This window comes from Copadichromis virginalis, linkage group LG5 (assembly GCF_057382275.1).
Source record: "Copadichromis virginalis isolate Kocher_CV1m ecotype Utaka linkage group LG5, C_Virginalis_male_GT1.1, whole genome shotgun sequence".
Lineage (NCBI taxonomy): Eukaryota > Metazoa > Chordata > Actinopteri > Cichliformes > Cichlidae > Copadichromis > Copadichromis virginalis.
The window spans coordinates 998,327-1,012,554 of NC_140622.1; the positions used below are offsets into that span (position 1 = coordinate 998,327).

The 14,228-nt window shown below is 43.9% G+C and overlaps 1 protein-coding gene and 1 pseudogene across 2 annotated transcripts in view; both read left to right on the plus strand.

The window, feature by feature from the left end:
* Positions 1-213: 213 nt before the first annotated feature.
* LOC146708689 (uncharacterized) lies at positions 214-2,636 on the plus strand. Its single transcript, XM_085455508.1, has 5 exons — positions 214-529; positions 1,268-1,395; positions 1,704-1,768; positions 2,193-2,321; positions 2,550-2,636. Exons 1-4 carry the CDS (start codon positions 507-509, stop codon positions 2,280-2,282), a joined length of 306 nt encoding a protein of 101 aa, XP_085311634.1. The 5' UTR covers positions 214-506; the 3' UTR covers positions 2,283-2,321; positions 2,550-2,636.
* LOC146708690 (rab3 GTPase-activating protein catalytic subunit-like) overlaps positions 2,492-14,228 on the plus strand; it is a 28,226-nt pseudogene continuing 16,489 nt past the window's right edge. Inside the window, exons 1-10 of the transcript XR_014920620.1 lie at positions 2,492-2,509; positions 2,566-2,665; positions 3,424-3,497; positions 4,336-4,437; positions 4,615-4,787; positions 10,212-10,266; positions 10,567-10,895; positions 12,316-12,322; positions 12,425-12,652; positions 13,397-13,487. The product of XR_014920620.1 is annotated as a rab3 GTPase-activating protein catalytic subunit-like (transcript). The remainder of the gene's footprint in view (positions 2,510-2,565; positions 2,666-3,423; positions 3,498-4,335; positions 4,438-4,614; positions 4,788-10,211; positions 10,267-10,566; positions 10,896-12,315; positions 12,323-12,424; positions 12,653-13,396; positions 13,488-14,228) is intronic.

Sequence of the window (14,228 nt, forward strand, 5' to 3'; positions counted from 1 at the left end):
GTTTTGGAGATGCAGTCTTTCATTCATTGTTTTTATAAGTACAGTGTTGTACTGCCTGTTAGATGGCGGTTATTAATATAATTGTACTGAAGTATAATGTTTGAACTATAAGTACCAGAATATTGGGTCCTGGTTATTGAATTGTATTTATCTGACTGTTTATTTGTTTTTGAATTATTTTGTTTATTGTTCTTATAAGTTGTTTTTGATGTTTTTTTCAGTGACATATTATTTATTTTGTGCTTTTTGTTTTTGAGAGCTTAAGTTAATGTTTTAAAACAATTTGTTGTATTTGATTCATTATATTATTGTAGTGTTAATGAAGCTGCAGACACAGCTGCTTTCAGCATGGCCGGAGGAGAGGTGTACTGGCAGTCGCGTGACACACACAGATCAGACACATGTTTCTGTGTTGCAGATGTGCAGTAAAGAGCCAAAGACCCAGTACTGTCTCCTGCCTCCTACTTTCACGCCAGAACACAACGCAAGAACAACAGGCGTAACACATGAACGGGTTACACATACTGAGGTGAGTTGTTGAGGATATGTCGAGCTGTTGATAAGCACGGCTGGTTTTGTGCTCTTATATACTGTTAGCCTGTTTTGCTGGCGTTAGTGAAGCTGTTTTCAACTGGATGTAACATTGTTGAACTCTGATGATTAATGAATAAACTCTCGATGTGACGACGTGAGCATGTAATTGTAACCCTGTGTTCATTTAGTCGTTTGATACCGTTTAATATCCAGTACATCTATTGGGTGTTTTATAACATGCCCTGGAATCATTTTAAGTTTTACAATGCCGGTGATTTACGACTCTTTCGCGACAGTCAACTGTGGCGTAAACTCTGGCGGGTCTCAGAGCTAGCTTATGTGAGCAAGCAGTGACATCTATACATGCAGTAGCCTTAAAATACTGATTATTTATTCTCCTGCTAGGTAAGAATTTGTGTTTTATACGTTTATTGTCACATTGTGCGCCATGTTATTGTTTCGGTGAAATGAATTTCTACAATGGCGGACTTAGACAAAATAGTGTTACTGTTAATTTGACTCTCTGCAGTGTTTAAATGCTTACATATACACACACAGTTACTGTCCCTCCACACGTAGGACTCAGTTCTGCTTCTATGCCCCATCTTTGTTTACTCTTTCCCACCCAACAAGTGCATAAATAAGATGTTAAAAACGTCATCATCATATCAAACATGATCGATTTGGGGGGAGTTTGTTTGGCACATGCTGACTGCATCCTAATTATAACCAGAAGAGGAGGCGAGAGCAGAGAACGAGAGTGCAGCAGTTTGGTGAAAGGAACAGGTGAAGAAGAGGTGAGCATCCAAGAGACGAGCAAGAGGACAGTTTCAAAGCAGACATTATGGCACAATAAAAGCTGTAAGAGCAGAGATTCATTCATATCTTTACTATTTTTCTTTAGCTTCTACTCCCGCTGCTTACAATAAATCTGAGATAAAGAACAAACAAGAACAACTCACATGGCATTGATTGTTTAGTTCAGTGTCACTCTGTGATTGTTTGACATTTCATATAAATGTGACTCTAAAATATAGTCAATAATATTAAAAAGCTGCTGTTACTGAATGAAACTTGAAGGATTATGATAAACTTCAGTTCTTACTGAATCTGTAACATTGCTTTTTAAAAAATTGTTAAATGACTTTTGTGTCACTCACTGTGCACAGTGAAAAGCTCACCTGATGTAGTGGTGAGGCCATGTTCACCACTAGATGGAGACAACCTGGCACAGGTATTTTCTATACACTAAATTTCACACTGAAAAGCCTTGGTGGGAATTGTTGTTTCATAGAAAGTAAAGGAAAACATGTCTTGAGGTCTTTTTCCAGTGTTTTCAAAATTGTGTTTTTCACATACACATCAAAACTTCACACAGACAAACACACACACAAAACAACAAAATATGTCAAATTAGGGAGGGCAGAGAGCGCAGCCTTTACATTGTTTTATTGTAGAGTGACAGGAACTGCCTATGAGCTTCTAATCAAGCAGAAGTGTTGACGGAAAATCTATCAAAGGAAATACATTGATGAAAATCAAAGAAGAGAAATATTTATATGATGTTCCATTTTCCTGAGAGCTGATTGGCTTTGATGACCCCTTCAAGTACTACATGCTACTTTGTCCTGCTAGTTAAGCCTGCTGTCTGTTCTCAGGCCTCCTCCTGTTTCACTGCCATATATCCACCACCAGAGGGCTCCACTGACCTGCCTGCTGACATCAGAGCACACCCCTGTGTCATGTGACCTGGCAGGAGTAGCAAAGCTGGACTCAGACCTGGCCAGGCAAGTTCAAAGGCAGCTGTGGTAGAGAGAGTATATGGGCTCAAATTGTGGTCATAAATATTTTGTACTTGTAAATCAGGATTTGTGTGTGTATGGGATCAGAACGATGCCACCTTGAAATGAAACCGAAAAAAATATTGAAACTGAAAAAAATATTGAAACTGAAATAAATGTACAGCGCGGCTGCAGTCACGGACAAACTTGCATGTGTCTGTTCGGGAATGGCAGATGCTGAGAGGTCCAGCGTTTACATTACCGGCTATTTCAAAGTGACAGCCTGAGGTGTTCTTCAGTAAATTGGACTACCAGACAGGAGGACCTGAGGCCCCACCGTATTATTTTCGGTAAGTTAAATGTGTGTGTAAGCTAATCCGTAACTTAGGTCCTTAGGTGAGCACTCGGCTGTCGGGGAAACTTGTTTTGTAAAGTTCGTTTAGCTAACCCGTGCAGGTGAATGAATTTACCCTGACTAAAGAAATCAAGAGAAACGCACCGGGCTGCTCAGTGACTAACCACGGTTACTGTGCTTTTATTATGAGTATTATACTGTAAGAGCAACAGGCTGGACTCTGCTTCTGCTCCTGTGCAGAGCTGATTATTAATAAGAAGCTCGGTATACAGACAAGGATAACACAGTACCCGGGCTAGAAAGACAACTCCAGTTTGAGGCGCATGTCCTCCTGACATTTGGTGTTTGTGTTAACGATCCAATGGAAAAGCTTTGATGGGAGTGAGCTGTTCACTTGCACTATAGCACACAAAACGCTGCGCTGAGCACTGAGTGTTGCATCCGTGTACACACTGCATTGCTTCATATTTCACTCGTAAAGTAGGAAATGGGTGGAGCAGTTTATTAAAAGGGTAAACGTACATGGGTTTGATTGTAAGGCCCAAACAGAGCTGGCACAGGTCTAACAAGCTTGTGCATGAAGGGACAAACTGAGTGTGACATAAGGAAATGCTTACATGTGTAATTATCTTGATTACTGGTGAAGGACTACGTCACATGTAATCAAACATGACTCATTACTTATAAAAACCCTTTAACTAAAAGTGTATCAGAAACTCTCCTCTACTGTTTACTCTGTTTATCACCCAACAGTGACCTCGACCCTCTTCAAGCTCCTCACTGGTCAGTTCGAGTCAGGACGGCTGAAAATCCTCAGTGTTTACTGGGTAAGTTAAACTGATCAGTGGGACACTCAGGAACGGAGACCATGATGCTTTGGGGCAGACCACAGAGGTTTTACTAGTCAGTACAGATTTCAAACACACCGCTACATACTACATTAAGGTCAGTGCATTAAGTGCACTGACCTTAATGTTGTATTTTTCTGGTTGCTAATACACTTGGATCCATTACAAACATACACATTGTTGTGTGATGTGTGAAGACTTTTTATGGCTTTGTTTTTTGTCCGAACAGCACAGAGGAAACTATTTCTAAGCCAAGAGGCTAAAATTCATGCACCAAATGATACGCAGCAGATAAGATGGATGTAATCAAGCTACCGATAGAAAGAACATAATCAAGGACAAATAAAGTGTCTTTTTTTCCTCATTGTTCTCTGTGTGGGCCTCCTACTTCCTCCGTGTGGTAGTTTGACTCGTACTGATGTGGCTCCTCTGCTTCTTTTCACAAACAGTTTTTCCTTCCTGGTCACTGTTGAGCCCGTCACACTCAGCAGCTCGAGCTCGAGCTAAGACAGCCTTGAATCTTAAAACTACAGCCGTAATTGCATTTATGTCTTAGAGTGCTGGCTACAGATATTGATCCCATCTGACAGCAGCTCAGTAAAGCACAAGAGCGTCATCTTAAACAGGATATCAGGCAGCGTTCTTATTTTTATTGTCTACTTCTGGTCACATCCTGCTTTTGCCACTGAGCGATCAGCATCCTGTGTTTTATCATGAAGTGATGACTACGTGAGCTGCACTTGTTTAATTCTTCTAACATCTAGAAAACAACAGAGTTTCTAAATGACAGACTTATTTATTTGTGTTTGTGTCTCAGTATCTGTTTCCAGATGCTGCTGTGGAGAAGTCTGACTGTAAGAATAACACTCAGCTGTCCAACTCCAGTGGGACATCGGAGCAAGAGAAAACCTCTGATTATGTATGTTTGCCTCTTCATCACTCGCACACTCAAGGTTACACTCAGGTCAGGTCCAATATAAGTTTCAGAGTGAAGACAGGCTCAGTGCTGTCAGTACTTTGTCAGGATTTTTATTAGAATGTATTAAATTTGGTGTCCTGCTGTTTGATTTCATGCTGGTCTTTTCCCTCGTTGTAGAACCTTTTCCACCAGCTGAAGTCAGCCCCCAGTGACAGTCTGACCTACTGTCTGGCTCTGTGTGTGTGTCTGGTCAACTATTACTACGGTGGGCTGCGGGCTGTTGGACACCTCTGGCAGGAGTTTGTCCTTGAGTTGCGTTACCGGTGGGTAAATAACCATCTTATTTGTGGGTGGGTACCTCACAGGCTCATGCTGCTTTGATTTTAAAGATGTCACACATATTAACATTTTCATTTTATAGCAGGTAAAATAAGTATTGAACACGTCAGCAGTTCTCTAAGCAAATATATTTCTAAAGGTGCTTTGATGTGAAATTATCACCAGATGTCGGTAACACAGGGACATTAAACACACAGACATTTATTTATTACTTTATACAAATGTTGGTGATGACAGTTCATGGCAGCTTCTGTATGGAGAAACCAGTCCCATCATTGCTCATGACTTTGACCCACTCACCACACAAACAGTCTATAAATCCCGAATGCTCCGTGGATCCTTCCCACAGATTCAGCTCAGGTGATTGGCTGGGCCGTTCCAGCAGCTTTACTTGATTCCTCTGAAACCAACAGTTTCCATTGGCTGTGTTTGAGATCATGGTCTTGCTGAAACATCCATCCTTGTTTCATCTTCATCATCCTGGTAGATGGCAGCAGATTTTAATCAACAATGTCTCCATTCATCCTTCCTGGAGTTAGATTTAATGGCTCAGTCCCTTTTGCAGCTTGTTATAAAGTTTTTATGCATAACTTTTCTAAGCAATCACACATTTTTTTGGGAACATCAAAATCATCATGCTCCCACCTCCAGACTTCAGTGTTGCTGTGGTGTTTTTGGGATGCAGCCACCCAAACACGGTGTGTTTACAGCATTCAAAGAGTTTTGCTCTTAACAAAGGCAGTCGCACTTTTCTCCTCTCCCTTAGCTTCCCTGCTTAGCCTCTTGTGTCCTTGTTTACTCTCGTGTTTTTTGTATTACTTTTCCCTGGAACACTCTCTCACAGTCTGTTCTCTAAAACCTAAAAGAGGAATTATGGATTTGATCAACTGGTCCCTGAATGCAATTGACACCCCTTTCTCAACGAGAAGTCTGGGCTCGGGTGAGCCTGAGTGCTGAAGAGATCTACCTGTTCGGAACCATGGTAACAGGGTTCTGGCTGATCGGAGCTGGCTTGGCCCTGACTTATCGAAGAATTAAGAAAGCGGAACCGGCTGTTCAAACCCCCACAAGGCTGCCCGTTGGGATTCAAACGATGGGAAGAGGCGTGAGTTTCTCAAAATGAGCTCATTGAGTGCAGCATGGATAAGATCTTGGAGAAGCTTACGGCTGCTGTGAATACTCAGAATAAGACTTCTGAGTGCAAATTGGATCACATCTTGGAGAAGCTCACTGCGGTCGTTGTTAACTTGTTATTTTCTGTTATACTGCGAGAGTACTGTTGCCCGCGAAGGGTTGTTGTTGGTGTGGAGAAAAATGGCGTAACAAATAAAGCGCTTGGAGTGAGACTACGACGTCGTGTCTTTGAGTTCTCAGAATCGGCTCTCTGAGCACAAGAATGACAACATCACGGAGCGCAAGTTTGATAACATCATGGAGAAGCTCACGGCTCTCCAACGGGAGATTGAGAGACCAGTGTCGGAGTGTTAGAACAGCTTTGAAATTCATATGAGCTGTTCGCACTAAAGTAAAAACCTCCATCACTTATGCGGATACCCCTTCGGCCCCAGCCGTGGGCTCAAGGCTGGAGCCGAACAACAACTCCCTGATAACGACTGTGTTTAGACTGTTCTTCCCACTCCATGCAAGGCCACCTGGGTTGGCTGGAAGACTGTTTACTTAGCCTGGCAGGGAGGAGGACACTGTCTCAGCTGAACTCTGGACACGCACACGCTTACACAGACATATATACACATGCAGATGTACACTCCTCCCCCCTCCAAACGCCTTCGACGCTTATTCCCCTCCGATGCTGACGGTGGATCAAGGAGACCAGCGCACGCAGGCCTGGATGTACTGTCTACACTGGCTGTCTCTCACCCTTTACCCATCCCTGTTGCTTGTCATGTGTTTCTTTCGTGTATTAAGAGTTTTTTCATGTGCAGAGGTGTTTTTTTTCTGTTCTCAAACTGATCTCCCTGTTGGAGCTCAGTCTGGGGGGAGTTATTTTTTTCTCCTTATTCAATTCAATTCAATTCAATTCAATTTTATTTATATAGCGCCAAATCACAACAAAAGTCGCCTCAAGGCGCTTCATAGATACAGAGAAAAACCCAACAATCATATGACCCCCTATGAGCAAGCACTTTGGCGACAGTGGGAAGGAAAAACTCCCTTTTAACAGGAAGAAACCTCCGGCAGAACCAGGCTCAGGGAGGGGCGGCCATCTGCTGCGACCGGTTGGGGTGAGAGAAGGAAGACAGGATAAAGACATGCTGTGGAAGAGAGACAGAGGTTAATAACAGATATGATTCAATGCAGAGAGGTCTATTAATACATAGTGAGTGAGAAAGGTGACTGGAAAGGAAAAACTCAATGCATCATGGGAATCCCCCGGCAGCCTACATCTATTGCAGCATAACAAAGGGAGGATTCAGGGTCACCTGGTCCAGCCCTAACTATATGCTTTAGCAAAAAGGAAAGTTTTAAGCCTAATCTTGAAAGTATCTTTCCTCATGTGGTGCATTTTCCATTGTTATGCCTCTCTGACCTGTCTTCCCCATGTGATGTTTGTGTCATGTATGTATGGTCAGAAGGGTAAGATGGCGCTGGCAAAGGTCGGCAGCCTTAACCCAATTTCCATTGGGGTCAGCCTTCAGGATCAATAAAGTTTTATTGAATTGAATTAAGTGACCAAACTATAAAGTTAAAGCGTATTGTTGTACCTATGCATTACACTGGAGCAGAGCTTACATACATTCTTACCTGCTTACACTCATCATTCATTCGTCAAACTGAATAAAATAGCAATAAAATAGGGTGGCTGCAGCTCAGGCGGTAGAGCGGGTCGTCTACTGATCGGAAGGTTGGTGGTTCAATTCCTGGCTTCCCCCAGGCTGCATGCCAAATATCCTTGGGCAAGATACTAACCCCAAATTGCTCTCCGATGCGTTCATCGGAGTGTGCGCGTGTGTGTGAGTGAGAGAGAGAGAATGTTACTTAGAAAGCACCTAGAAAAATGTGCTTGTGTGAATGGGTGAATGCACAAGTTGTGTAAAGCGCTTTGAGTGCTCAGAAGAGTAGAAAAGCGCTATATAAGAACCAGTCCATTTACCATTTAACCAGAGGAGTATTGCACTGGTTGGATGGCAGCAGCCATGGAGGGAGGGTGTAATTGTCCCGTGTTATGCTGGTGTTTTGTATTAGATGTAAGCTTACATTTAGCAGCATTAGTGAACATTATACTGAATGTTACACAGGACTGTCTCAGGTAGGAGGGAGGCTCACTCGGTCCATTCACTGAGCTTAGTGTTCAGTGATCGATGGTCCAGGGGAAAAGCTGTTTTCTTAGCCTGGCTGTCCTGTTTCTTGAACAGGTGCTGTCCAGGATGAGATGAGATTTGATTGGCTCTCCTGAGACAGCGAGTGCTGACCATGTCCTCCAGGGAAGGAAAGGGACAGGCACTATTCTTCTGTACTGTCTTAATGACCCACCGAGCAGTTAGCATACCAAGCTGTTAGCAGTAGGTGGGGACACACTATGGTGCTGTGGTAAAAAAGCCACCAAGACTTTCTTCTCCAGATGGTTCCTCCTCCTCCTCAGCATCCTGAGGTGGAGTCTTTGACTTTGGACCATGAGAGGTCCTCAGCTACGTGAGTCCCCAGGAACGAGGACACTCGCTGAACACAGTCTGCTTGATGTGGAGAGGAACGTGTTTCCCTCTGCTGAGGTCACATCTCCTTAGTTTTGATGGCGCTGAGCAGACGCTTGTGTTCATTGCAGCAGCCTGTCAGGTTTTTAACCTCCTGCCTGTTCGCCGTCTTCTCCGCTGATGATTGTCGCATCATCAGCAAATGTAACGATGGTGTTAGAGGGGCAGGTAGGTGTGAACTCATGTGTACAGGAGAGCAGGCAAAGACGCCTGTGGATACTTTATGAATGCAGATGATAATATTCTGCCAGCGTTTCACAGACTTGTTCAGCAAACTTTAAACACACTTCACGCTTCTCTTTTTTTCTGTGGCTCTTGCGCACATATTGTTTTCTTTGAAACAGTCGTACCTGCTGATTCCAGGCCTTTCTGTGGCTCTTCATAACTGGACCTTGACTCTTCTGATAATTCTTTTCACTGGTCTGTGTGAAATCTTGTGGGAAGCACCTGGTCGTGGCCCATTTATGGTGAAATAATATTCTTTCCACTTTACCAAAAGTGCGCTGGAACCTTCAGTAGTTCTACTGTGACCACTGCCACCAGCATGTTTTGCAAAAGTCTTGAGAGAGCTCGTTGTTTTTACCCGTCATGAGACGTTTCTTGTGTGAAACCTGAATAATGAGACCATCAGTTGGGACTGAACCAGCTGATATTTGATTTGATATTAATTGGCGAGGTCTGTGACGAGTTACATGACTCTTTGGTGGCAGGACTCCTGGGCTGGAGGTGCGAGTCCCACTGAGTCTGTGGATGTTGTTGGACTGTCCTGGTTTCCCACCTCGGGATAAGCAGACTACAGTAGCGGTTTCCCTTTCTAAGAAGTGGGACTAGGGGCTGAGCTTGAACTTGGGAATGATACTCCAAAGCCTCCCTGGAAGTCTGTGACTGGGTCAGTTCGTTAGTTGAACCTGAGGTTGAGGATATATTTTCAGCCCTGGAGCTCCTCTGTCAGATGGTGACGGCATACAAAGTATCTGGTACCACTGTCCTCTGTGTGCTGCTGCTGTTGGTCCATCAGCTGTGGAGAGAGTGAAGAATAACTGATAATGAAAAGTTGTTGTTCTCGTTGAACTCTGTTATTGCTGCTTTATTCGTGGCCAACACTCAGCAGATATTGGCACCAGCCGATTTCAGTCGGGATCTCAAAGGACTTCGTGGAAGAGCAGAACCTATTTGCAGACATTTGTGGGACCTCGTTAGACTGTTGACTTGGACACAGACAGAAGACAGAAACACATTTTGAGACCAGAGGAGATGGATCTGTCAGAGTGGGGGCCCCCAGGCTGTGGAGTGCTTTGCCTCCATCATTATGTTGCTTTGATTGCATTTATTTTTATAAACAGCAGCTTGAGACTCATTTATTTAGCCTGGCTTTGAACTAGATTTGTGCTGTTTCATATTATTGTGAAGCACTCTGTGGTTCTTATCCTGTGCCATATAAATAAAGTCAAATGCTGGATGTCTGTACTTTGTCCAGCTGAGCCGACACTTTAGAATCGGGCTTTGGTCTTGTTGTCAGTCATGTTGGATCTCCGTCCGTCTCTAATAACAGACAAATGACCAAAATGTAAAAATCCAAGTACATAATACCAGGCACAAAAGCCCCTGCAGTGTTTGTGCCGTGCTCTAACTAAAACTTTGCTTGAAATTGTTTAAGCAGTATTTGTTTCTCTGTTAACACACTGGTGTTCACTCATATCCATCTCTGTGCTTCCTAATCTGCAGGCTGGCAGGTGGAGCTCCTGATCTTCGCTGTTGTCTTTTGCATCAGAAGTTCCAGGTAGCCACACAGTGCACAAAGTGCAAGGACTAATCGAACGATTTAAAAGACAAAAAACAACATCATGCACATTTGTAGACTTGCAACTTTAATTCCAGTGGTTTATCAAAAGTGTTGTGTTAACTTTGATAATTGGAACGATGTTTAGGTGATAAAGAGAAAAATGAATTCTGAGAGCTGATGCTCAGTGTGATACAGCATCTTCAAACTCCCAAACACCTGTTTATGTCGTGTTGTCTGTTGAACACAAGTAGCAGTGTTATGTTTCCATGTGTGAAAAGAGTTTTTGTTCCTGGACAGATGCTGAATTGTTGTATCGAAAGGAAGAAGGCCAGAGATGAATCTCACAAGGTACCCGAGGGGAAAGAAAAGGAACACAGGGTCTCAGGTGCCTGCCAGAAGAGCCGCCAAGGACCAGAGTGTGCAACCAGTGCTTCCAGTTCAACAAGAGAGATGTCTCAAGGAAAATCCTGGGACTCGTGGAGTGACAGCGAGGAGGAATTCTTCGAGTGCCTGAGTGACCAGGGCGAGACTGAGGCGACACAAGCTGAGGGCAGAGCTGAGGGCAGGCTGCACCCCCACAACAACATGACTCTGCTCAACTCTGCAGAGCCTCTCTATGTTCACAGGTCAGAGTCACTGCCTCACTGTGCAAACACATCATATGCTGTTATTTATTCCAAATACAGCATGTTGAAAATAATAGTCGGGGTCACACGGGGTGGAGCCTATCCCATACCATAGGGCGAGAGGCGGGGTTCACCCTGGACAGGTCGCCAGTTGCAGGGCGAACACAGAGAGACAGACAAACATTTAACCCAGGGGTGGGCAACTCCAGGCCTCGAGGGCCGGCGTCCTGCAGATCTCACCCTGTGTCAACACACCTGAATCAGATGGTTAGTTCAGCCTCTGGAGAACTTCCACGATAAGGATAAGCTTTATTTGTTGGTTGCCTGCAACTGAGATGACCTAATCGACCATAGATACAATGTACAAACTTAACATTGGGGATACAGGTCAGACTAACTAGCAACAAAGGATAGCCCTAACCCAAGACACTTTGAGGAGGTCATTTAGCCATTTAAATCAGCTGTGTTGGATCAAGGACGCATCTAAAACCTGCAGGACACCGGCCCTCGAGGCCTGGAGTTGGACACCTCTGATTTATGCTCTCATTCACACCTGTGGGCAGTTTAGAGTCAGAGTTAACCCAACCCCACTCGCTCCATGTTCAAAGACGTGCAGTTAATAATTAGAACTAAAAGAAAGCGGTTGTAACAGTACAGAGGCGGCCTTTGTGTGACAAAACCATGAAAGCAGATCTCATATAAGTGGTTCACAGAAATGTCATTAAGCTCAGCTGAAGCTGACTGAGTCTGATATCTGTGCATCATGTTTCATTTTCAGGAACCGTCTTCTCTGTGCAGTTAATGAATGGGATATTAATGAATTAATAAAAAATGTCATGTAGGCTTTTACAAGTAAACTAGTGTGGAATAAGAGGACTGTTGATCAGCCTACGCTGTGGAAAGCTGTGACTCTGTCACTGACACGTGTGGCATGATGGATGCAGTCATGCTGGGAGAAGCTACGTGAGTGCAGAAACCTCTGATCACCAGACGATCACGTGGTCGTCAGTTTTCAAACAGCTCATTGCAGTTTTATAAATCATCTTCAGAGGTTATTTGAACCTTGTCTTTGCAGAGACCTGCAGATCTGAGGCAGTAATGCAGTGATAATGACGAGCACACAGTGTAAGTCATGCTGCAGCTGCCCTGAATCTACAGTGTTGGTTATTCCCACCATGTCTCTGTTTCTGATCCAGTGTGGACGAGCTCTTTATTCAGTCTGAACTGGTTTTAATACTAAAATACAATTGATTTGTTATTCATAGATTTTCAGATTTACTCTTACACAAAAAAGTAAAACATTTTTGTTGCCAGATCACACGTATTTACTTCCAGTCCTGAACAGAAGGAAATCGTTTTGATGCCTAAATGACATTTTATGTTCAGTGACAGCCTGGTGTGCTTGGGTCCATGAATGCAGTGGTGTCGTGAGTGGGCCCTGCTCGAGTCGTCAGTGCCAGTATGAGGTGTCAGTGAATATATTTACACATTACTTCATTTAAAGTACGAGTTTGTGTCTCTGTCCACAGGCAGCCAACCCCGGCTGTGTCCTGGAGGATTTTGTGCGCTGGTATTCACCTCGGGATTACGTAGAAGAGGAAGTGGTTGATGAGAAGGTCAACACAATGGTGATGGGGACACTCAGTCCCAGGATGAAGATCCCAGGCAACATGTGGGTGGAGGCTTGGGAGACTGCCAGGGTCACACCTGCACGACGCCAAAAAAGACTTTTTGATGACACCAAGGAGGCCGAGAAGGTCTGAAGCAGGTCGTTCGTTTTGCCACATGCGTGTTTTAAGCCAAACGTGTTTACTAAGTGGATCACAAAGTGTTTTCATGAATGTTTCTGCTGATTTTCAGGATCCGCTTGTGCCATGGGACCGTTTTGGCTCATGTATGTTGGAGAAGTCAGTTTAACACAGATCTGTGCTCACAGACATGTTGAAGCATTTTCACATGTTGATGAAAAAGGATCTGATGCTGTCACACACGATGTTTAACTGACACACAGCAGCTCTCTGTGGTGTGATGGTGTTAAATGAAGAACAACTTTAAACCAGCTTCTATTAATGATCCGGTCGGCTTTATGGGAAAGGGACAAACAGTAACTGGGGTTAGTTGTTTCCTCACCCAAAGAGGGTCCTGGATTTGGACCCGGGCAGGTCCCTGCCAAGCGTTTGCATGTTCTTCCTGCACATATGAAAGCAGAGCTCGGAGCTCCAGTTTGCACCGTCACTGAAAATGTTGCCTGTCTTTTAAAGACATTGTTTATCCAAAAAGAGAAAGTTAAAAATAATGCTCACTGATAGTCTTATGACAGATTTAAAGATCTGGGTATGACTGGTCCCTCTGTGAATAACCATCATAGAGAAAGGTCACCGTTTATCTGGAGTCTTCTTCAGAGGCAGCCTGTTGGCTGTGCAAAAATATTCTGTTGATCTGAAAGAGCAAAAGGAAAACAGAAGCCAGGCAAACTAAACTTTTTGGGGGTTTGTCTTTAGGTTCTGCACTACATGGCGATGCAGAAACCTGCAGACCTGGCCCGTCACCTCCTGCCCTGTATACTTCATGCAACTATTCTGAAGGAAGAAGGTAAGTCCTCACCGTTTGGTTGAAAAACACGTTTATATGAAATAAAATCAGGGAAAATAACTCTAAGCCCACAGCAGGTAAATTACAGTAAGACCGAAATACAAAAAACTAAAGATATTAAAATAAGTACTAAGAAAATGAAATGCAACCCGAGATGTTAATGGAGAAAAAAAAAACAGAAGCTGCATGAATAAAAAAGTAGAAATCTTGGACGCTGCCAGCATAATGCACAGCCTTTTGACGGGGCTCGCACACAAACACAAAGCAGAGGATGAAGCATCACCAAATATGTTTCCAAGCCAAAGAAGATAAGATGAAGCATACCTGCGCAGCGGTGGGTGATGAGGAGAGGCCGCAGCGTGTCTGTCTTAAAGTGCAAGTTTGTGACAGTTTAAAGCTTAACAAGCTAAGACGCCAAACATCCAGAGCACAAAGACAAGTCAGAGGGCTTTTTCAGACACACACTTCTAAACCGTCGTGCTCAACAGTGTCTCTGCTAAAACTGCGTCTGTGCTCTGCTCCTGTAAAGTTGCCTATCGAGTGCTTAATGATAAGGTGCATGGTAGCTGCTTTCCTCTGCAGGTGGACAAAGGAATGACTTCTCTGCAGACAGGCTCCTGGCAGAGCCACTGCAGAGGAACTCTTTACAATCACTGACTGTGAAACGTGAGGACTGTGTGGGGATGTGCAGACGGGGGCGCGACGGCTGGGAAACGAGGAGGGCTGCAAGTGGATGCACTG